This window comes from Phalangium opilio, unplaced genomic scaffold (assembly GCF_054372755.1).
Source record: "Phalangium opilio isolate 3A_F unplaced genomic scaffold, DU_Popi_V2 ptg000209l_1, whole genome shotgun sequence".
Lineage (NCBI taxonomy): Eukaryota > Metazoa > Arthropoda > Arachnida > Opiliones > Phalangiidae > Phalangium > Phalangium opilio.
In genome coordinates this window covers 8,314,611-8,338,750 of record NW_028324217.1, presented here as the reverse complement: position 1 = coordinate 8,338,750, position 24,140 = coordinate 8,314,611, and the positions used below count along the sequence as shown (strand labels likewise).

The 24,140-nt window shown below is 37.9% G+C and overlaps 2 protein-coding genes across 3 annotated transcripts; one reads left to right on the top strand and one right to left on the bottom strand.

Moving 5' to 3' along the window:
- The first annotated feature begins 1,090 nt into the window (after positions 1-1,090).
- Positions 1,091-14,459, top strand: LOC149618857 (putative pyridoxal-dependent decarboxylase domain-containing protein 2). Its single transcript, XM_089854333.1, has 16 exons — positions 1,091-1,276; positions 1,480-1,553; positions 1,626-1,688; positions 2,299-2,394; positions 2,457-2,609; positions 3,333-3,525; positions 6,218-6,493; positions 6,563-6,634; positions 8,037-8,192; positions 8,863-8,991; positions 9,058-9,225; positions 9,296-9,401; positions 10,292-10,350; positions 10,412-10,649; positions 11,773-12,084; positions 13,603-14,459. The coding sequence occupies exons 1-16, from the start codon at positions 1,190-1,192 to the stop codon at positions 13,785-13,787; spliced, it is 2,367 nt and encodes a 788-aa protein (XP_089710459.1). The 5' UTR covers positions 1,091-1,189; the 3' UTR covers positions 13,788-14,459.
- Positions 14,460-15,877: 1,418 nt separating this feature from the next.
- Positions 15,878-23,804, bottom strand: LOC149618856 (uncharacterized). Of its 2 annotated transcripts, none has more exons than XM_089854330.1 (10): positions 22,459-23,804; positions 22,333-22,400; positions 22,136-22,255; positions 21,411-21,515; positions 21,246-21,337; positions 20,037-20,116; positions 17,592-19,958; positions 16,903-17,251; positions 16,229-16,333; positions 15,878-16,163 (listed from the first exon to the last, which is right to left on the bottom strand). In XM_089854330.1, exons 1-10 carry the CDS (start codon positions 22,505-22,507, stop codon positions 16,046-16,048), a joined length of 3,453 nt encoding a protein of 1,150 aa, XP_089710456.1. In that variant the 5' UTR covers positions 22,508-23,804; the 3' UTR covers positions 15,878-16,045. The 2 variants fall into 2 exon arrangements, with proteins under 2 accessions (XP_089710456.1, XP_089710457.1); XM_089854331.1 differs by having other exon boundaries at positions 16,903-17,221.
- Between the last annotated feature and the right edge of the window lie 336 nt (positions 23,805-24,140).

Here is a 24,140-nt window from a genome sequence, read left to right as displayed (position 1 = left end):
AAGGGGGGGGGGGTCAAACTGTTGGTTAGCATATTGCTTATCCACCCACCGCGAGGGTGACGCCATTCCTTATGGCCAAAGAGCTGGGTGTTTCCCCCCTGAACTAAGGGCGGACTTCACCCCAACAGCGCCGGTTAGCCCTTTAATTGGCATTTTCTTAGGGGACGTTCTTACAGACGGGATTTCAAATCTACGTAATTTTAAGCTTAGCCGGAGGGCTTAGCCTTTGTTGTAATTACGCGTCCATCATGGACGAACGATAGTATTATTATTGTTGGTCAAGGCGTGTGATTTTGTTACTAGTCAGTTTTTAGATGAGAGGCTAAAACAGGGGCAGGCTGACAGGGGCGTGCCAACTACGGGGGGGGGCGAAGGCCCCCGCTCAAATTTTCAACTCTATGGGACTGCGACATTAGGCAGCCATTTTGCGATTTATTTAGTTGATAATTAAAATGCGCCCATTCGAACGCTGGATCTTTAGAAATACAGCTTTCAAAAACGCATGCATCATTCATTCCTCCCCGAGTCCCCGCTAGCCAAAGTCTGGAGCATTTGACTTTCACTCGGTTGGAGCAGCTCAAGACCGGACTCCAAAGTCCAAAGCGCGTGATCGAGTGGGCCATGCCCCAACGAAGGTTACTTTTCATTGCCATTTTGCAAGGAGTACGTTTCTCTGAGTGACAATATAAAACATATGTTTGATGCGCCTTGCACTACAGCTTGCTCTTCTTGAATAATGTTACTCCGTGATGATAGACAGTAGACATCTAGCAGCCAATTGAAAAGAACACCGTATCAGCGTGGGAAATAAGGCGGTGGCACAGGGCAAATGACCAGTTTAAAAATGGCCTGGACCAGTTTAAAAATTAAATCGGAAGGGGGTCAGTGGTTCACTTGACCAGTAAGAAAATTCAAGGGTAACCAGAGTCCAGACATTCAACTATTTTAATTACCCACTTCTTTAGTTTAACAGACGACGTGCCCTGGTCAATGGTCATGGACCAGTTTATTAATTCCAGACCAGGGGGGGGGGGGGTTGCTGGCCCAATGTCCTGTTTTAAAAAAATCCTTATTTCCCATCCTGCACCGTATTAATTTTTTGAAAGGTGCGTCTGCTGTTCTATATGCCAGCGTGTAAACAGCTGCGTAATCTTTTTAAAGGAACCATTCTTTTGTGAGTTGGAAAAAAATGGCGGAAGTTGTAGTAGGGACTGAGATTTTGCCGGTCGATGAAAAGTTAAGCGAGGATAAAAATGACGTAGACGAAACCACAAAAGTAAGCTAATCATTTTGATAAACGTTTAAACTATGATTTTAAAACGTTAAAACAATAATGGACGAGTTGTCAAAGCTGTTAAGAGAATATTTGAAAAAATATTTACTAAGACTTGGCTTCTGAAAACATTTATAATATAGATGTTACATGGGCGTATTATTTTGATGCAAATTTGAATTTTAAAACCTCTAATTCTAATATAGGCTTGCAAAAATGCCATAGACGATATCACGCAATTTGCACAACAGAGTGTAAACGCACTGCAATCATCCAAAATGTAAATATACAATTTTAAGTATTATCTTTATCACAAAACTAATAAAATTGTTTTATAACATGTAACTGTAAGGCATCAATTTATGAATGATAACAAATCTGAATCACATTATGTACCCGGCCCCCTTCAACCTGGGTAGGAAATAGATTCTGTTAATTAATCTCTCATTTTTGAAAGTACAAACATGGATAAAGAATGCGCGTGAGGAAATTTGTTTTCACTCTACAGGACGAGAGCTTATTCTGTATATACTCTGTTACAACATCGGTTGTCAGCACGCGCAAAGCTGTTTCTCTATGTAATGTAGCTTTGTACGTGCTGTCAAGAGACAAAAAACTTGAGGATCTTCAGGATTTAAAATATTTATTTGCGAGTTTTTTTAGCTCGAGTGCACGGACCTCTAGGCCTTAGTTTCAAATACGTGTAGTAGGCTGTATACAATTTCACACGTATTTGAAACTAAGGCCTAGAGGTCCGTGCACTCGAGCTAAAAAACTCGCGGATATTTTAAATCCTGAAGATCCTGAAGTTTTTTGTCTCTTGACAGCACGTACAAAGCTGCGTTACATAGAGAAATATATTTGCGCGTGCTGACAACCGATGTTGTAACAGAGTATATACAGAATAAGCTGTCGCCTGAGATAGGGAGTTGCCTATCCTGTAGAGTGAAAACAAATTTCCTCACGCGCATTCTTTATCCATGGTACAAAGTTCATTAATGCTTTAATCTTGTTTTAACTTATAGAGGCATAAGTTTTAGCGAAATACATCAAAACTTAGAGAGATTAATCCTCGATGCTGAAGATGAAAACATGAGTCTGGCATCAGATAGACCTCGAGGGTATTTAATTTAAATTTGTAAAAGTATCTCAATAAACCTAATTCATTTCATTAATTCACCAGGTCTTCGCTTCGACAACTTGACGAAGTATCAAAGGCAGCTATTGTCTCGCATTCGTTAGCGGCATATATTACGACGCTTGAATCAAGACAACTTAGGAAATTAGCGGCTAGACTATCATCGGATACTGGTCTATGGATATGTCGCTTGATGAGGTATGATTTTTGAAACAGGGTTCGTACACGACCTGGAAAACCTGGAAAAGTCAGGGAAATTGAAAATGGGCTTAAAAAGTCAGGGAAATTTAAAATGGATCTAAAAAGTCAGGGAAATGTCAGGGAAAAGTCAGGGAAATTTAAAATTGACCTAAAAAGTCAGGGAAATTTAAAATTGACCTAAAAAGTCAGGGAAATTTAAAATGGACCTAAAAAGTCAGGGAAATTGAAAATGGACCTAAAAAGTCAGGGAAATGTCAGGGAAAAGTCAGGGAAATTGAAAATGGACCTAAAAAGTCAGGGAAAAGTCAGGGAAATTGAAAATGGACCTAAAACGTCAGGGAAATTTAAAATGGACCTAAAAAGTCAGGGAAATGTCAGGGAAAAATATATTGGAGGGAAATTTAAAGTATAATGGTGACCAGAAAAAGTTTTTGTCTGAGATTTGAGCAAAGCCCCAAATTCGCGGAGGTCGCTTCGCTCGCTCAGGTATTGTTATTGTTATTGTTGAAGGGGGTGACGCGTCGCCGCGTCGAGCACCGATACCAAGGGTATATTGTGCGCCCCGAACTGGTTAGACACGTTATTGCAAATGGTCAGGGAAATTTGTGGAATTTAGTCAGGGAAAACCTGGAAAAGTCAGCTAGGAATTTCATTCCAAAAATTTTGTACGAACCCTGTGAAATTAAAATGTGTTATTGACACTGAAAGTTTTCATTCCAGATTCTTTGATTCCTCATCGTATCTTCACGAAGAAAGTCGGGAAGGACTTTTACGCATTTGTAGAATGGTTATGCATTTGAAATACCCTAATCGTTATGCAATCGAAGCTTATGAAGCGCTGTACGCTCGCCCACCTGTCATTTATATCAGCGCGGCCGCTAAGCCGAATCTGGGACAATACTTATGTACACAGGTATTTAGTAGTTCCTATTTAGTATTAGTTACTATTATCGTAATTTCACCAATTTTGAGCTTAATTTAATGATTTATTCCTAACTAAATGAGTAAATTAACCTTAATACAGAATTTTGATGATTTTGGAAAAGTTGATAGATGGCGCTTTTAATTTGTGTAATCCGTTTCAGTGTCTGTAAAACTTTGATATCGACATCAGTGTTGTTCTAGTTTAAATTACTAGAGGTGTGCGAGTCCTAATTTTTAGGTTGCGAGTAGTGGAAATTGGAAAACAGGACTTGCCAAGTCCTCAAGTCCAATTTCCCAGTCTAAAATTTAGGGGTGTGCAAATACCACTTTTTGGGTATCGAACCGGTTATCGAATACTAAAATATTTTCCATATCAAATACCGAATCGAATAGTTTATTCCAAATCGAATACCGAATAGTTAGGCCTTGGTAAATTTTTTACTTACCGATTAATCGCGAATAGTTAAGCCTAGTATTCGCGGATAGTTAACCCTAATACTCGCGAATACTAGACTTAACTATTGACGATTAATCGGGTGGTAACCCTAATATTCGCGAATAGTTAATACAAAGCAAGGAGAAAAACATTTAGGAGCTCTTAAATTTCAAAATATCTCTCCTCCTTGGTGGTCAAGTATTTCTTAAAATTTTCCTAGGCACTTGCTGGTAGTTTTTGATGAAGGACAAATAAAATAGGGATGATATTTTTTAAAAGAAGGTGGTCTCCCTCAATTTATGGCAGTCGAACTTTAACCGAATAGTCAGTTCGGTATTCGATATTCGTATCGAATAGTGAAAATTTGTTTATCGAATACCGGATCGAATAATTCGGTTCGGTATTCGATCGAATTATTCGATTGAAACGGTTAACCGCACACCTCTACTAAAATTGTTAGCGAGTCCCAAATTTTTTACCGAGTCTAATGAGACTAAATCAAAAATAGTCCCCCAACTACCAAAAATTAGCAACTTTTAACAATAATTTATGAAGTTATGACAAATAAAAAAATAGTTTACAAAAAATATTTTACTTTTAATGGATATATCAGAAAATAAATGATAGACTATATCTTAGCTTGCACTGACAAGTTACAATGCAGCTAAGGACTGAAATGCCATGCGTTATCAGTTATCATGCATGTCAACTAAAGCTATATCAGTCGTTGCCGGCGTTGTGTAGTGACATAGCCCACTCGATCATGCGTTGCTAAACATGGTGGAGTCGGGAATGGCCTATTGTACTGAAAGACGTCGTGTAGCTTGCTTTAGTTGACCACTCGCAAAGAAGAAATGAACTTGCCCTACACAACAGTCTGGGAAATAGCACACGTCCTCTGGTTCAAAACCAGTTTATTAATTGCTTGGACTAGTTTTTAAATTCAAGAAGTGGGGGGTTACTGGTCCTCAGACCAGTTTATTAATTGTACATCTATAGGTGAACAAAGACTGGGACCAGTTCGGAGACCAGTTTATTATTTCGGACACTTGGGAGGGGGGGGGTCACTGGTCAAAAATATCCTTATTCCCAGACTGCTACACAAGTTAGAATAGTGCAAAGACTTACATGTGTGGAAAAAAAGACTCTGAGTAATGTTTATTGCCTTGTGGAGGACTCGCGACAAATTTCTAAGAAAATAGGTTGGGAGTACTTGCACAGGCCTATAAATTACGGATATTTTAAAGTATTGATAGATAGCGCTTTTAATTGGAAAAAATTATGTATCGGTATCACTTCAGTATTGTATTCGGTTAATATCAGCCAATACTAGTACTATTCCAATTTCCATAAGTTTATATGTTCCATATGTGTGACGCTACCTGTGCTTCATAATGCTGAGAGCTAGTTCAAGAACAACGCGAGAATTGACTAAACGCGGTTTTGTAGTTCATCTTCCAATGTAGCCTTTACTAAGCCTTTGACAGCGCCTCACCAGGTGTCGCTGAACGAGAATCTGTGACGTTTCACCATGAGTTAATAATAATATGTTAGCTCCCTATAAGTTACTCAGGCTCCATAGGCGTAATGTATCCAGCGATTTCTTCTCATCTCGCCGGCGCGGGAAAAAAATCCGAATGTTGCGCTCTCTCTTGTCGAAAAAAAAATCCCGCTCGTACGGCTCCAAGGGAGTGTTTTAGTCGTGAATGTTTATGTTTTAACAATTTAACATTAAATCATGGCGTTTGTGTCAGCACTGGGACTAAAAAAGCAGGAACTCAATGCAATTTGCCGATATTGATAAAGAATGCTAAAGATAAGAGTTAATATTGTGACTTGAAACCAGAAAATTATACAACTGAGCTAAATCCAATCCACTGTCACTGATAACCGAGGCTACTGAGCGAAATATTCGGCTGCTTTAATAGCTCCGATATCATTGGCTAGCTTCCACTACACGCGCTTCCGGGGAAAACCGGAAAGAAGAGTAAATAGGATTTTCGTTCACGTGGCGGCCGCAGAGCGTCGCATATAATTGGGAAGCCGGCGGCGCGGGAGAAAATGCTGGAGTATAAAAATGAATTGCCTGAGTAACTTATAGGGAGCTAACATATTATTAACTCATGGTTTCACTTAAAACTCTTCATGACAGGTTCTCATTAGCCAGTGACAAACTTATGGAACATATCTTATGAACTTAAGCTATTTCTTGTAGATCTTATCGTATATATATTTTTCCTTGCAGTTAGGTATTCCTTTATCCTGCTTAAGCGTAGTCCCTTGTAATACCGTCTTCGGAAGTAGTAGCAAAATGGATGTCGCTGCGTTGGAACGAATGATACAAGAAGACATAGCAGCAGCCCGGACTCCACTTTTGCTGTTTGCAAATGCTGGCTCACCCATAAATGGACAAGTTGATACTTTAAATCGTCTGCAAGAAATTTGCAAGGCCAATGATATCTGGCTTCACGTTGAAGGTTTTAGTTTGGCTTCATTGGCGCTCGTTTCAGTCCCTAATTTAGTAAGATTTAAATTCCGTAAGAAACACTTTGTTTTTTCACTGTGTATAAATGTTAATTGAACTTTTTAGCCAGCAAGAATCGGTGATAGTATGACAATACCATTAGGTATTTGGCTGGGAATTCCTGCTCTACCCTTTGTGGTAAGATAAATTGACAAACCCGAGGGGCTAGCCACTTACGAAATATGGTGTACAAGCCTTAAGAAATATATTTCAATATTTCGAGAAATATCGTAATATTGAGAAATATTGGAAATATAGGGAAATATCTGAAATAATGAGAAATATCGGAAATATTGGGAAATAATGAGAAATATCGGAAATATTAGGAAATAATGAGAAATATCGGAAATATTAAGAAATAGTGAGAAATATCGGAAATATTAAGAAATTCGAAGGAATAATGGAAATATTGGAAATTTAAGGGAAATATCGTGAAAATATTGGAAATTTTAGGAGAAATATCGGGAAATAAAGAAATACAAAAATAATAGAAATACTGAGAAATATTAGAAATACGAAGGAATAATCGAAATATTGGAAATTTAAAGGAAATATAGTGAAAATATTGGAAATTTTAGGAGAAATATAGTGTAAATATTGGAAATTTTAGGAGAAATATCGGGAAATAAAGAAATACAAAAATAATAGTAATAAATCGGAAATATTTGGAAATAAGAAATCTGGTGTACATTTTTTGGGGAAGTGAGTAGCCCCTCGGACAAACCCCAAGTGTTTTAATACCCTGTTGGTTCTAGAAGGAATCCTTGTTAAAGGAAAATTTAGGTAGCATAACATTATACCTTAAAAGAACGGCTGCTTTTTCTAAATATGAAAGGAATTAAATATTAAAATTAAAATAAATGGGTCTCTTATTAAAAAACTAGCTGTTACTGGCGGCGTCGCTCGCGTGTCATAAGAACTTTCACCAAAATGATACACGGAATGGGTAGATTTTACTGATGACTAATATTTTTTAGCACCCTAGGAGCGAAGGCACTAGGCGTTGCCCGTCAGCCCGTCGGGATGCATTTTTTATTACTTTTCACGCGGACATTATTCTATAAAGAAGGGTTTTAAGTTTTTGGCCGCCATTTAAAAAGATGGCAACAAATCAAACCCAAAAGACCATTCATCCCGTCTATAGGTTAAAGGAAACCAGTGTACTAAATATTTGTGAAATCGGTTGAAACGCGCGGACTTTGTTGCACAGAGAAGATTTTTTTTCATTTCTGTTCGCCATTTTTTAAGATGGCGGCGGATTGGAAAAATCTTTCTTAGTACGCGCCTACTACTTATGAGTAACGTTCCTGCAAATTTTCAGCCTTCTAGAGCAAGCGGTTTGGGCTGGGCGTTGATTATCAGTCATTCAGTCAGGACTTTGATTTATTTAGATATAGATATAGATAATTAGCATTTAATTAGTCTTAAAAAACGAGGACTACTGCACAATCCGACATTGGTTTAATGGCGTCCAATCTTATAGCTCTGTTAGCCAAATCTTATAGTCTAGGACATGACATAATATTATTTCTTATTTTAGACGTTATTTAAAGCCGTTGATAGTACTTCAGTTCACGCTGCGGGTCTCAGTTCCTTTAATCTGCAAGTACGTTTGAATTGCATTCCCTTATGGACGGTTTTGCAAACTTTGGGACATGACGGAGTGGTTAATCGAATTAGGCATTGCTTTGAACTTGTACGTATTTCTGACAATGTTAGTTTAAATTACAGGGTTCATACAAACCTGGAAAACAGGGAAAACCTCAGGGAAAAATCAGGGAAATAAATAGTTGACAAAAACCTCAGGGAAAACTCAGGGAAATTTCGAATTTTTAGTAAAATTCAGGGAAATCAGGGTTAAATTTGAGTCAAACAGGGGCCGAGTAATTAAGCAAAATGTCCGTAAACAAACCCTCCATAGGATTAACATTACACTATACTTTGGAGGCTCTTAACTCTGGTTATATTAGAGATACGGGGATGTCCTTTGAGTATGTTATAGTCCTATTTGTCCCCCATCTAACCATACTAAAAACATACGGCTACGACAAACAGGGGCCGAATAATTAAGCAAAATGTCCGTAAACAAAACCCTCCATAGGATTAACATTACACTAAATTTTGGAGGCTCGTAACTCTGGTTATATTAGAGATACGGGGATGTCCTTTGAGTATGTTATAGTCCTATTTGCCCCCCCCACTCCTTCGTTAACATTTGCTCCATAGGATACTCCATATAAGGGAAAAACCTGGAAAACTCAGGGAAGTATATGGGAAAAAGACTGGAAATCTCGGGGAAATTTGTTTTCCAAAAGTTGTATGAACCCTGAATTAATTCCAGTCAGTTAATGGTTTTAATAATTAAGAGTGAACGACTTCTCGTCAAATTGGAACAAACACCCAGGATAGCGATAGTTGGAAATGAACGTCTAAAATCTAAGGATGGTCAAACATTTTCCGTTGATGATGTCATGAATAAGCCGTTTAGCACAAATGTAGGAATATTTTTAATTGTTTGAAGTTTAATATTAATCTCTCTCTCTTTTTTTGTATCTTTGTAGCTTTTATTTGAAATTTTAGTTCCAGTAGTTTTATTTCAATACGTACCTGAAGAAAGCAACGGTAACAATAACGCCATCTCCATTCCAATGTCAAATGAAGCTGAAAGTAACGGAAATGTTAAAGTAACGAAAAGAAATCCGCCTTATTTTGATAACTTAAATTCTTGGGTAATTACAAGGAATTTTTATTTTTAATTAAAATTGTAAAAAATGGTATGAAGTATTTAATTTCTTTCAGTTAGGGCAAATTTTAATGCGTGATATGCCAACGGTTAAACTGGATATTATTGAGGTTGAGAATCATGGGTTTTCGATGCGATTTTCACCACTTGAATCAGCTCATGGTGAGTGTAACTACGATTTTTAGACGCATGGATTAACTAACGCTAGGGATTGTTCGTTCCCCCTAAAAGATAAAGTATACATGTTCCAAACGCCCCCTAGCCGCGGCTACTATCCCTAACAGGAAGTTATAAGAAAATAAGGACCAAATGTCACGTGTCCTATGACGTCAAAAATTGAAATCCCGGCTAAAATTGGGTGGGCGCCGCCATCTTTAAAATCCGCAAAAAACGATTTATTTTGCCTAGAGATGGCGCTATATCTACATCCGTTTTGGTCCAATAAATTAAGGGGATGATGAGGGGAATCAAGGAATAATTCGGAACATGTAGTTGGCGACAGTATTACATGGGAAACACTGTTAGTGAACAATCCCTAGCGTTAGTTAATCCATGGTTAGAGCAGGTCGAAGGCAGACTTAGAAATAAGGATAATTTTTAAACTAGTCCTTGGGACCAGTGACCCCCCTAGTGTCCTAAATAATAAACTGGTCTCCGGAGTGGTCCCAGCCTTTGTTCTCCTATAGATTTGCAATTAATAAACTGGTCCAGAGGACCAGTAACCCCCACTTTTTGAATTAAAAAACTAGTCCAAGCAATTAATAAACTGGTTTTGGACCAGTGGACGTGTGCTAATTCTAAGTCTGGTCGAAGGTGACTTTCCTTACGAACTCCGGTTTTGGTTTGGTTAGGCGAAGGCAGGAAGCATTTGTGGGCGGGCTTATAAAGTGCATTATATACCCCTTCGCCAAGTCAAAACTGGAGTTCGTCAGGAAAGTCAATTAGTATGGGAACCACGTGACCCGCGCTTTGCTTTAATTTTTCCATATTCTTAGTTACAAGAATAAATTCAACATGGTTGTGTCTAAAATTCTATTTATTAATTTTTTTAGCGATGAGCACAACATTGGAAGATATTGACGATATGCATAACTGGTTACTTCAGCAGTTGGTAATGTCTCACTGATGATGTTTGCTTTACTTTTATTCACTTTTTTGCGTAATTATTTCAGGCGATTTTAAATGCTACGGTGAAACAGAAGGAAATATTTCACAGATTAGTCGAATCGCATAATAATTTGCAAGTAGTCGATATAACCAGCTGGGCTGGTTTAGGAGCTGTTAGATACATTCCCTCTGTTCTCGTCGGACGCTTAAATGAACTGACAGATAGTGATAAGGATGAAATTAATCGTCTCAATTCGGAGTTAGTAGCTAAGCTCAAGTCAACAGACTCGGCATTTTCTTTGGGTAACTGGCCTCGCTTTGCCATATTTCATATATTTTACCATAAGTTTATAAGATATGTTCCATAAGTATGTACAGGGTTCATACAAACTGTTTCGGAAAAATCAGGGAAATAAATAGTTGACAAAAACCTCAGGGATAAATCAGGGAAATTTGCGTCAAACAGGGGCCGAGTGATTAAGCAAAATGTTCGTGAACATACCCCCCTCCATAGGATTAACATTACACTATACTTTGGAGGCTCATAACTCTGGTTATATTAGAGATACGGGGATGTCCTTTTAGTATGTTATAGTCATATTTGTCTCCCATCCAACCGTACTAAAAACATACGGCTACTACAAACAGGGGCCGAGTAATTAAGCAAAATGTCCGGAAACATATTCCCTCCATAGGATTAACATTACACTAAATTTTGGAGGCTCGTAACTCTGGTTCTACTAGAGGTACAGGGATGTCCTTTTAGTATGTTATAGTCCAATTTGTCCCCCATCCAACCATACTAAAAACGTAGGGCTACGACAAACAGGGGCCGAGTAATTAAGCAAAATGTTCGTGAACATACCCTCCATAGGATTAACATTACACTATACTTTGGAGGCTCGTAACTCTGGTTCTACTAGAGATACGGAGATGTCCTTTGAGTATGTTATAGTCCCATTTCCCCCCCCTCTCCTTCGTTAACATTTGCTCCATAGGATACTCCATATAGGGGAAAAACCTGGAAAATTCAGGGAAGTATATGGGGAAAAAACCTGGAAAATTCAGGGAAGTATATGGGGAAATAACCTGGAAATCTCAGGGAAATTTGTTTTCCAAAAGTTGTATGAACCCTGATGTAGTATGACACTACCTATACTTAGTAATGCTAGAGACTTACAGCTCGAACTGGTTGGAGAACGACGTGAGAATTGAGTAAAAGCGGTTTTGCAGTCCATCTAAGTCCTATTTAGTCTGTACTAAGCCTTTGACAGCGCCTCACCAGGGATCGTTTTACCTCGAATCTATGACCTACGTCACTTCATGACAAGCTCCAGTTTCTAAGTTACCAGTGCCAAACTTATTATGGAACATATCTTGTGAACTTATGATTTTATTTACAACTTCTCTTTGCATGTTATTGTAGGCGAAGGAGATGATCAAATGCTCGGAGTTAGGTTTGGTATGGTGACGGACGATTTGGACACCGAAGAACTGATAGCTTTGGTTTTAACTAATGGGCTGGAAGTTGAGGAATCCTCGAAATATTTAGAGTCCATGGCTGAGATGGTTCGGATTGGGATTGAAGAAGCCAATAAGGAATTGGAAAAAGAAAGTGTCGAAAAATTACTTCAAGAAGGAATACTGCGACACGTCCCAATTGTGGGAAGTTTCGTTAATTGGTGGTCACCCAAAAGTGACGCTACTGTCAAAGGAAGGTCTTTCAATTTAGCCTCAGGTAAGAATGTGAATTTTTTATACGTTGTTTACAGACTAGGAGGATTCATACCGTTTGCACAGGGAGGCCAGGCTTCACATGTTACACAAGGAGACCTGGAGACCTGACAAGGTGGAGTCTAAAGCCAGGCCTTCTTGTGTAAATGGTATGAATCCTCCCAGTCTGTAAACTATGTATTTACATTATATTTGACATAATGCACCAACCATAAGTCTAGGTCTCTCTTTCCAAATTATTATTGCATATCAATAGCGTATAGGTAAAGTTTGTCCCATTCACACTTCCTGGCACTGTCTGGGTTCATACAAACCTGGAAAACAGGGAAAACCTGGAAAAATCAGGGAAATAAATAGTTGACAAAAAACTCAGGGAAATTTCGAATTTTTAGTAAAATTAAGGGAAATTAGGGAAATTTGCATCAAACAGGGGCCGAGTAATTAAGCAAAATGTTCATAAACATACCCTCCATAGGATTAACATTACACTCAACTTTGGAAGCTCATAACTCTGGTTTTATTAGAGATACGGGGATGTCCTTTGAGTATGTTATAGTCCTATTTGCCCCCCCCCTCCTTCGTTAACATTTGCTCCATAGGATACTCCATATACTGGAAAAACCTGGAAAACTCAGGGAGGTATATGGGGAAAAACCTGGAAAACGCAGGGAGGCATATGGGGAAAAACCTGGAAATCTCAGGGAAATTTGTTTTCCAAAAGTTGTATGAACCCTGACTGTGTAATATCATACGTTTATAAGATATGTTCCATAAATGTGATACTTCCTACACTTCGTAATGCAAGAGACTTAATTACTGAGAGCTAGTTCGTGAACGACGCGTGAATTGACTTCACTCAGTTTTGCCACTATTTTTTTCCTATTTAATCTGTACTAAGCCTATGACAGCGTCTCACCAGGTGTCGCTTTTCGAGAATCTATGGCGTCACTTCATGGCAAGTTCTCAGTAACCAGTGACTCTTATGAACTTATGGTAATAGCTAATAGGTCAAATCCCCTTCAACCCAGAATAATTAAGACCCCCATATGGGTAAGAATTCCATTAACAACTGTGACAAGGGTGAAACTTCATAGATTCTCGTAAAGCGACGCCTGGTGAGGCGCTGTCAAAGGTTTAGTACAGACTAAATAGAAAGATGGACAGTGCAACACTAACCGTGTGTAGTCAATTCTCGCTTGTCGTTCTCGAACTAGCTCGAGCTGTTGCAAAGTATAGGAAGTGTCGTAACTTATGGTTATAGTTAGGATTTTTGAATTATTCTGCCGCACTAAAGCAAAGGGCAGCAGTGGCTAAGCTTGGTAAAGGCTAGTTAAGCCAAAGGCAGGATTCAATGGGACCTAGTGCATTAGGTCTGATTGGTTCCTGCCATTGGCAAGGTAAAATTAGTGTCCAGAAGATTAGCCAGAATGCTAGGGGTGATAATGGAGCCGCCTCTTACTTAAAGTGCCTCACTCAACTCTCAAACCATTAACAAAACTGAAAAATAAAATTTGTCAATTAGGAGTAATTGAAACCACCGAAAATATATACAAATATCATATGCAAGTCCAAAAGGCTCAAAAAGCTAATAAAGAAGAAACGGAGCGGGAACATCTTATCGTTAACCCTATTGAGAATGAAGAGCATAAACTTGAAATGCAACAACAACAAAATGGCAATACGACAGAACCACCCGTAGCTAATTAAATTAATGTACGTAATTAGAAGTTAAGAAAAGAACACTATAAATAATTAATTTTAGAAGAGTTTTGTAAGTAAATATTAATTTTTTTAAATTCTAATTCACCTTCAACCCAAAATTAAATTAAATTAAAAGAGAATATATTGAAACAAAATTAAATTAAGGTACGACTAACCTAATATTTTTTGCAGATAATTAATTAACAATGCGAGACTAATTAGGTTAAAAAATAGCTCTGCAAAACTGAATATAAATAAGAATATAGCTCATTTTGAAAAATATATTAAACCTTTTTATGTTTGGCTGCCAATTTTCAAACATAATTTAAATTAATTTAATTTAATTAAGATTGTTTATGTTCTTAACTTCTTAAGTTTATAATAATAATAATAATTATTTTTGCAAATTGAGTTTAATTAAAAGTTAGCCTTCACTGAACCTCTAGTCCTATGTTAATTAATTCCAGCGTTGAAATTTTAATTTTCTTTCTATTAACAATGAATTAAAATTAAATCAACTAAAATCGGACAATTATCATAAATTTTATGATAATTTTACGCAGTTTATATTTTAAATTATTAGGTACATTTTCTACCTGTTTGATTGTTTGTTTTATGTAAAACTATCATAAATTGTATTGTTTTTTAAAAATAAATATAAAAATATTTCGATATCGATATTGAATGGAAGTTGGGATTGCTCGTTTTTTTTTCAAATCAAAGTCCTGACAGACTGACTGATAATCAACGCCCAGCCCAAACCGCTTGCCCTAGAAGGCTGAAAATTTGCAGGAACGTTACTCATAAGTAGTAGGCGCCTACTAAGAAAGATTTTTCCAATCCGCCGCCATCTTAATAAATGGCGAACAGAAATGGTAAAAAATCTTCTCTATGCAACATAGTCCGCCCGTTTCAACCGATTTCGCAAATATTTAGTACACTGGTTTCCTTTAAACTATAGACGGACTGAAAGGTCTTTCGGGTTCGATTTGTTGCCATCTTTTTAAATGGCGGCCAAAAACTTAAAACCCTTCTTTATGGAATAATGTCCGCGTGAAAAGTAATAAAAAATGTCGCGACGGGCTGACGGGCAACGCCCAGTGCCTTCGCTCCTATTGGTGCTACAAAAATATTAGTCATCAGTAAAATCTACCCATTCTTTATATCATTTTGATGGAAGTTTTTATTACACGCGAGCGACGCCGCCAGTAACAGCTAGTTTAATTATAAAATTAAATTTGAGATTTTAACTGCAATTGCCGGAATTCGTAACGTTCTTGAAGTTGGTACGGGTGTTTGAAATTGAAAACCAACTGGGGTAATGGGGTGTTTGTTTAATGAATGGTACAGAACCGTGACAAAAATATTAGGGGTGTGCGGGTTGTGATTTTTCAATTTCGAATCGGGTTCGGGTAATCAAAAATATTGTTTTCGGGTATCGGGGCGGGTACCCGAATTTTTGTCGGGTATTCGGGTAACTAGGCTTAGCCGAGAAATGGTTGTCGGGCAACAGTCGGGGGCCGAGTAGTTTCGAATAGTTGGAAAAGTCATTGTGACTGTCCGGTATCGGGTCGGGTACCCGCCCCGATACCCGAACGGGTAATCTTCGGGTATCGGGTACCCGCACACCCCTAAAAAATATCGAAGAGGAAGTTTGACGCGACGTGTGTTGTGTAGTAGTGAAAATAGAAGGACTGATGCTTAAAGCAAAATCTCAGGTAACATAACATTATACCTTAAAAGAACGGCTGCTTTTTACTAAATATAAAAGGAATCAAATATAAAAAATAAATGATCTCTTATTACTAAATAATTAGCATTTAATTGCTTTAGTGGCGTCTGCTAAATCGAACCACATCCCAAACGGGATTGGTTGAATTCTCCCAGGCTGAGAGATGTAATGGTAAGAGGTTCGGGCTAGCAGACGCTTCTAAACCAATGGCGCGACAGTCACAGTAGTCCGTGTTTTTAATATTAATTATTTTGTAATAAGAGATAATTGTTTATATATATATATATATTTAGAAAAAGCAGCCGTTCTTTTAAGGTATAATGTTATGTTACCTGAACTTTTCCTTTAACTATAGCACCTGCACTTTTCCATAACATCTTTTAATATAATCACTTTAAAAGTATACATATTTTATTTACAAGTAATTTTTAATGTTAACAAAAATATGGTTATAGGCAACGAAAAGTTTTAAACCATAAAGGTTAAATTTTAGGATTAATAGAAGTAGGCTAATAAAATAGAACCTGAAGGATTATTCTTTTATTACGTTGTAAGCACCAGCGCAAGGTACAACTTTAAAGAAGGCACTCGAAGGCAAGTATTCCAACGCCAAGTCGGTGAATCCCACAGCTTCGTTAATAGCTCCAACCCTTTGGATTATTTATGAGCAGTTTTAAATTACAGACTCAAACTTGACCAGACCTAGAGGCCAAACCTTTTAAAATACAGTAGAAAGTCTTCCTTTTCGATTGTATCTCTACCGGCGTGATCGGCGTAAGCTGAAACATCATCCATGACTTGATCTATGAATTTCTCAACGCTAATTTGAAGAAAATGACCTATTATGAGCTAAAAACAATTAAAAGGAGGGTGAAGTAGAAAATCAAGTGATTTTTTATCGATTCTTCTACTAATTATAAGACCAGTCTGCATAGTGAAACATTCAGGAAATACCAATTCCGAATGATTTTAAAATTCAAATTAGGTTCAGATTTTAAGGATAATTTTAAATAAAGACCTCCAGCCAATCGCGTAACGCCCTGCCTTTTTATTAACAAAATTCTCGTGGCACGTTCCATGCCGAATGAAATTTATCGCGAGATTTGATAAAATTCGCGCGCGACGTGATAATCGTGGCGCGAGACATGGAGCGTTCCACGAGAATTTTGTTAACAAAAAGGCAGGGCCTTACGCCATTGGTCGGAGGACCTTCTTTAAAATTATCCTTAAAATCTGAACCTAATTTGAATTTTAAAATTATTCGGAAGTATTTCCTGAATGTTTTACTATGGAGACTGGTCTTATAATTAGTAGAAGAATCGATAAAAAAATCACTTGATTTTCTACTTCACCCTCCCTTTAAAAGGAATAATTTTCCTGAATAATTACCTTGGACCCACTAGTCCCAACACTTCCTTGGATTGCCTCATGCCTGTTAGGCGTTTGAAAGTTCTTTTAGCCCATTGATGAAGGGGTTTCATATCTGGTTTTGCATTGTTGGCATTTTTCCTTTTTTTAACTGGTGGCTTCTTTTTATTAGGTTTACCCTTGAGGACTGATCGACGTCTAGGAGTGCTTGATTTTGGCGTTGCTTTTTTTGTACTAGATCTTGCTTGCAATTCATTATCATCTTCTTCATTTTCATCGGATGATTCACTAGCATCTCTTGTTTCATCATCGCTAGAAACGTTGTCCACCGATTCATCACCTGGTTTTGCAACACTGATGTTTTTGGTACCTGATTTGGAAATGCCCGCTTCTTCATTTCTGAAGGCCCGTTCAGACGACACTATTTTTCTCGCTACGCTCGCTGTGCTGAGCTCATCAGATTTTCTGGCTTCACCAGCCTCTAGAAAATTCACTGTTCACACGGACAAAATTTTCTCACTGTTGACATGCTGTTGACCTCGGTGAGGAAATTTTGTCCGTGTGAACAGTGAATTTTATAAAGGCTGGTGAAGCCAGAAAATCTGATGAGCTCAGCACAGCGAGCGTAGCGAGAAAAATAGTGTCGTCTGAACCGGCCTTGAGATCACCAAGATCATCCTCATTCTGGTCTAGTAAGATAAGTTCAGTACTCGCAATTTCCATATCTTCTCTTTCTTCATCACTTGAATGAGCATCTTCCGGTTCTTCGTCATTTGAATGAGTAGCTTCTGGTTCTTCGTCACTTGAATGACCAGCTTCCGGTTCTCCGTCAGTTGAGTGAGCAGCTTCTGGTTCTTCGTCACTTGAATGAGCAGCTTCCGGTTCTTCGTCACTTGAATGAGCAGCTTCCGGTTCTTCGTCACTTGAATGAGCAGCTTCCGGTTCTTCGTCATTTGAATGAGCATCTTCCGGTTCTTCGTCAATTGAATGAGCAGCTTCCGGTTCTTCGTCATTTGAATGAGCAGCTTCCGGTTCTTCGTCATTTGAATGAGCAGCTTCCGGTTCTTCGTCAATTGAATGAGCAGCTTCTGATTCTTCGTCATTTGAATGAGCAGCTTCCGGTTCTTCGTCATTTGAATGAGCAGCTTCTGCTTCATGACCTTTATGAGCTGAAGATGACGATTGGGATTCCGTAAATACCATAGAGTAAAGGAGTGGTATTATCTCTTCATGTTCGTGGCTAAATGAAGGAGTTTTGAGAGGAGGAGGAATTTTCCTTGTTGCAGATTTTGAAGGGACATTAATGTTGAAGCTGGTTGCGGCATCAGCTGACAAAATATTCGACAGTCTTATAGAAGTTGAAGGCATTTTCAGTTTCATACGCTGAGATGAAAGTTCACTGCTGTTGTATTTCTTGGTACCGAAAGAATCAATATCTTCACTTGGTTCGACATCCATGTCATGCGCAGTTGACCATGAACGTTTAGGCTTAGGTGTTGTTTCTTCGCCACTCTTTGGCAATTGTTTACTTGGCGAAGTATTTCTGGAAGGTAAAGACTGTTCTGCATCCAATGTTAATGTTCCTTTAACAATGGACCACTTTGGAGGTTTTGATTGAGGCGTTTTTCTTGGTGAGGGTGTTGGAGGTTTGAGTTTTGCAGGTGATGCGATGGGAGTTTCAGTATCAGATGTTTCCAAACGCAGCAACAAGTCATCGACCTCATTAGATAAATTAAAATCCTGCGAAGAATCAGAATCTACGCTTTCTTCGTTCGTTTTCTTTACAAATGTATTAAATTTTAAGGATTTTCTAGCAGATGTTGATGGTGATGGTGATTTCGATTGTGGAGTTTTTCTGGGAGATGTTCTAGTAGCTGGGGATTTAACAAAAGTTGTGGATTTTCTAGGAGATTTCCTTTGCGGTGTTTTTCGAGGAGATGTTTCAGTAGCAGGGGATTTAACAAAAGTACTGGATTTTCTCGGAGATTTCCCTTGAGGAGTACGTTTTCTGGGAGCTGGAGATTTATGATCAAATGTGGTAGATTTCCATTGAGGAGTTTTTCTGGGAGATGTTCTAGAAGCTGGGGATTTATGATCAAATGTGGTAGATTTCCTCAGAGATTTCCACTGAGGAGTTTTTCTAGATGTTCTAGAAGCTGGAGATTTATGATCAAATGTGGTAGATTTCCACTGAGGAGTTTTTCTGGGAGATGTTCTAGAAGCCGGAGATTTATGATCAAATGTGGTAGATTCCCTCGGGGATTTCCATTGAGGAGTTTTTCTAGGAGATGTTCTAGAATCTGGAGATTTATGATCAAATGTGGTAGATTTCCTCGGAGATTTCCACTGAGGTGTTTTTCTAGGAGATGTACTAGAAGCCGGAGATTTATGATCAAATGTGGTAGATTCCCTCGGGGATTTCCCTAGAGGTGTTTTTCTAGGAGATGTTCTAGAAGCCGGAGATTTATGATCAAATGTGGTAGATTCCCTCGGGGATTTCCATTGAGGAGTTTTTCTAGGAGATGTTCTAGAAGCTGGAGATTTATGATCAAATGTGGTAGATTTCCTCAGAGATTTCCATTGAGGAGTTTTTCTAGGAGATGTTCTAGAAGCCGGAGATTTATGATCAAATGTGGTAGATTTCCACTGAGGAGTTTTTCTGGGAGATGTTCTAGAAGCCGGAGATTTATGATCAAATGTGGTAGACTTCCTCGGGGATATCCTAAGAGACGCTCTTGAAGCTTGAGACGTTTCAATTGTTTGGGATTTTAGAAGAGATTTCTTCTTCGATAAATCAGTTTGTGGTTTTCTAGGAGAAGTTCTTCTAGCTGATATATTTGGGGACAAATTAAATCCAGAAGAATCAGAATCTTCAGAGTCTGCGGCTTTATTCTGCGCCAGTTTTTTTCTCGGTGATCTTCTAACAGATATATTTGACGCAGATTCAATTTTTGAAGATTTTATTTTGCTCTTTTCTTTGTTGCTTAAACGTGGAGCTTTAGAAGCTGAAGCCGTTTCTCCATCAATAGAATCAAGTTGTCGTTTTCCAGGTGAACTTGAGGCTGATCTTGTTGTGACTGTAAAATATTTGTCAGTTATTTATCTAATTGGGGAAAGACGCCATGGGTCAATCAAAGGTTTACGGCTTTACGCACCTGGAATTTGTAAACCAGCTTGATAAATATCTCGTTGTAATTTTTGAAGCTTCTTAGTGTAATCCCTCTCAGGAACACGCCTGATATGAAGAATAAAGAATAAAGATATTTAAATATATATTACAGGGTTGCCACGGAATTTTCAGAACCAAATTCCCTGACATTTCCAGGTTTTCCCTGACATTTTCTGAGATTTTCCCTGACCTTTTTCTGAGATTTTCCCTGACCTTTTTCTGAGATTTTCCCTGACCTTTTTCTGAGATTTTCCCTGACCTTTTTCTGAGATTTTCCCTGACCTTTTTCTGAGATTTTCCCTGACCTTTTTCTGAGATTTTCCCTGACCTTTTTCTGAGATTTTCCCTGACCTTTTTCTGAGATTTTCCCTGACCTTTTTCTGAGATTTTCCCTGACCTTTTTCTGAGATTTTCCCTGACCTTTTTCTGAGACTTTCCCTGACATTTTCTGAGACTTTCCCTGACATTTTCTGAGACTTTCCCTGACATTTTCTGAGATTTTGCCTGACATTTTCTGAGATTTTGCCTGACATTTTCTGAGATTTTGCCTGACATTTTCTGAGATTTTGCCTGACATTTTCTGAGACTTTCCCTGACATTTTCTGAGATTTTGCCTGACATTTTCTGAGACTTTACCTGACATTTTCTGAGACTTTCCCTGACATTTTCTGAGATTTTCCCTGACATTTTCTGAGACTTTCCCTGACATTTTCTGAGATTTTCCCTGACCTTTTCTGAGATTTTCCCTGACCTTTTTAGGCCGAAAGTGTAAATGTTTACAGCACGTTTTAAGTGCTTATAATTAAATAAACTCTCTACATTAAGTTTTCCAATGTATTTGTTGCACCAAAATGAATAAGAAACATTTTAACTATAAATAACAGTCTTAAGAGATTTTTTTAGAGAGCATTTACTTTACAAAAACAATTCTAGACATTTTTAAGGATTGCTCTAGAGTTTTCTGTGTTAAGAGAGAACGATGAGAAGAAACTTTCATTACTCTTTCAATAAAGGCTAATCCCCAGAAATTTTACCCGCTAAAATCAAATTCCCTGACTTTGCTGAAATTTTTAAAATTCCCCTGACTTTTCCCTGACCTTTTCAGCCCATTTTTAAATTCCCTGACTTTTCCAGGTTTTCTCTGACCCGTGGCAACCCTGTATTATTAACTAAACCGCTGTTCTTTGGAAATTACCTAGTCTGTACTTTCAAATCAGTTTGAACATCTGACGCATCAGAATCATCTTCCGATACGTGTAATGGAAGATGTTTAATAGCTCTATTAATCTGAAATATTGATTAGTTTGATCGTTTTATCTAATAACTTTAAAGATTTATTATTTTAATGATTGAATCCTACCAACTGATCATCCATCGTGTTAACAGATGGGAAATCATAAGTATCAATTTCCGAATCAGATGAACTAGAACTTGCAACGGGCAAAAGTTTAATAGCCCTCCTAACCTATAATTAATTTGACAAATTAAATAAGTTAATTACTTTTAAATTAATTAAGATGATATAACAGGGTTCGTAAAAAATTTTTGGAAAGAAATTCCTAGCTGACTTTTCCAGGTTTTCCCTGACTAAATTCCACAAATTTCCCTGACCATTTGCAATAACGTACATAGCGAACATATATGAAAACCAATCTATATTCACTCAAATAATTTTTGCACGAGTTATTTTTATAAAAATTAGCCAATTAATTCGTTTAAATTTAATTTAAAGTAAATCATAAATAACCTGAGCGAGCGAAGCGAGCTCCGCGAATTTGGGGCTTTGCTCAAATCTCAGACAAAACTTTTTCTGGTCACCATTATACTTTAAATTTCCCTCCAATATATTTTTCCCTGACATTTCCCTGACTTTTTAGGTCCATTTTAAATTTCCCTGACTTTTCCCTGACTTTTTAGGCCCAGTTTCAATTTCCCTGACTTTTTAGGTCCATTTTAAATTTCCCTGACTTTTTAGGTCCATTTTAAATTTCCCTGACTTTTCCCTGACTTTTTAGGCCCATTTTTAATTTCCCTGACTTTTCCAGGTTTTCCAGGTCGTGTACGAACCCTGTATAAGAAAAGTACCATAGAATTTTCATGAGAAGGTCCCGCATTTCTGGAGTCAAATGTTTTGGAGATATCCATTGAAGCTGAATCAGAGAGACTAGAACTTGCAAAGGGCAAAAGTTTAGGAGCCCTCCTAATCTATAATTAATTTGACAAATTTAAATAAGTTAGAAGTTACTTTTCAATAGTTTAAGATGATATGAGAAAAGTACTACCATAGATTTTTCAGTAGAAGGTGCATTTCCGGAGTCAAATGTATTGGGGGTATCCATTGAAGAAGACCCTATTTGGCAAACAATATAGTAAATTAATGCCATAATGTACAATAATAATAATAATACCCAAGTTTCTGGAGCTCCTTCTGGATGATTTGCGAGTACTTTTGTTCATGGCTCAGGCCTATTCCTAGACTCCTTATCAAATTAATAAATATAAAGATTTGATAACTCGCGTAGTTGAAACTAAAATCGTAAATACCGCGTTGCCGGCTTTCCACCAAAATTGGCGCTGGCGGTTCAAATTCAAAAACTATTTTGTTTATATTCGGTTTGCCAACAACAAGAGGGAAAGGTCATAAGACCGAATGCACGATTTCTGATTGGTCGGAAAGTCAGGATGCACTGAGGACAGGGTAGGAAATAAGACAGGTTTACAAGTCCAAAACCAGTTTATTAATTGCTCGGACCAGTTTATTTATTCCAAAGGTTGGGGTCAGTGGTCCCAGGGACCACTTTATTAATTATGGTTTTTGGAAAAAATAGACGGTGGGACCAGTTTATAAATTCGGGGTTCCTTATTAGAATTTTTCTAGCTCAACACATTTTCTACCAATTCTACTCCTAGGTAGTTAGTACTCCTTGGCTACAACTTCCCTACAAAAGTTTTGTAGTCTTTACTAGGAGGATGGAATCATGGAACTCGTTCGAGTTCCATCCTCCTAGGTCTTTACTTTTGTGTCTTTCGTGCTTTTTATTCTCACCATTTTAGAAAATTAATTTATAGTGGGACCGGTAAAATAATGATTAATGCGAGGGTCACTGGTCCCAAGGGCCAGTTTAATAATTCCATTATGAGGGGTCGCTGGTCCCGAGGACCACTTACAAAATTCACTTTATTTCCAACCCTGCGAGTCTGGAGTCTGGAGCAAACTGGGAAAGGGTTAGTCTAATAGCACTCGTTCAGAGGTTCAAAACTAGTTTATACATTTTTCGGACCAGTAGTTTTTATTCAAAATTCGGAGAATACTGGTCCTTGGAACCAGTTTATTATTTTTGATTTTTTATGAAAATTGAGGGGGGGACCAGTTTAAAAATTCAAGTCATTTTTAATTTTTACTCCATGGATATACACTCCTAGCTTTGGCTAGTTCTCATTCTCGCCAATCGCCATCCTTACTACAACCCCAGCCCACTTGATCACGCTTTGGATTGACGCCGGTGTTGTAGACAGTCTGGGAAATAAGGATATTTTTTAAACTAGTCCTTGGGACCAGTGACCCCCCTAGTCCCCGAAATAATTAACTGGTCTCCGGACTGGTCCTTTAGAATTGCAATTAATAAACTGGTCCTGAGGACCAGTAACCCCCACTTCTTGAATTAAAAAACTAGTCCAAGCAATTAATAAACTGGTTTTGGACCAGAGGAAGTGTGCTATTTCCCAGACTGGTTGTAGAGGCCCCCTCCCCCAAACAATTTTTTCCTATGTTGCAGCGCGTATCGGCATATATGTACTTTTGTTATCGGGAATATTCGGCTTCTTTGCTACGAAAAATCAAAGGAGTCAGAAAAAAAAAAAAAAAAATACTACCCAAGCCTATAAGGCTTACATGTATTCAACCAAATAAATAAAATAAAATAAATAAATAAATTAACAAGGCTATTTATGGGAGGAATACCGCTAAGCATGCTGGGCGGACTATGTTGCCATAGGCAACGTTATAGATATGGGGGTTGTCCATGGATTAACTAACGTTAGTTAATCCATGGGTTACTAATTACCAAGTTACCACTCCATCTCTCTCTCC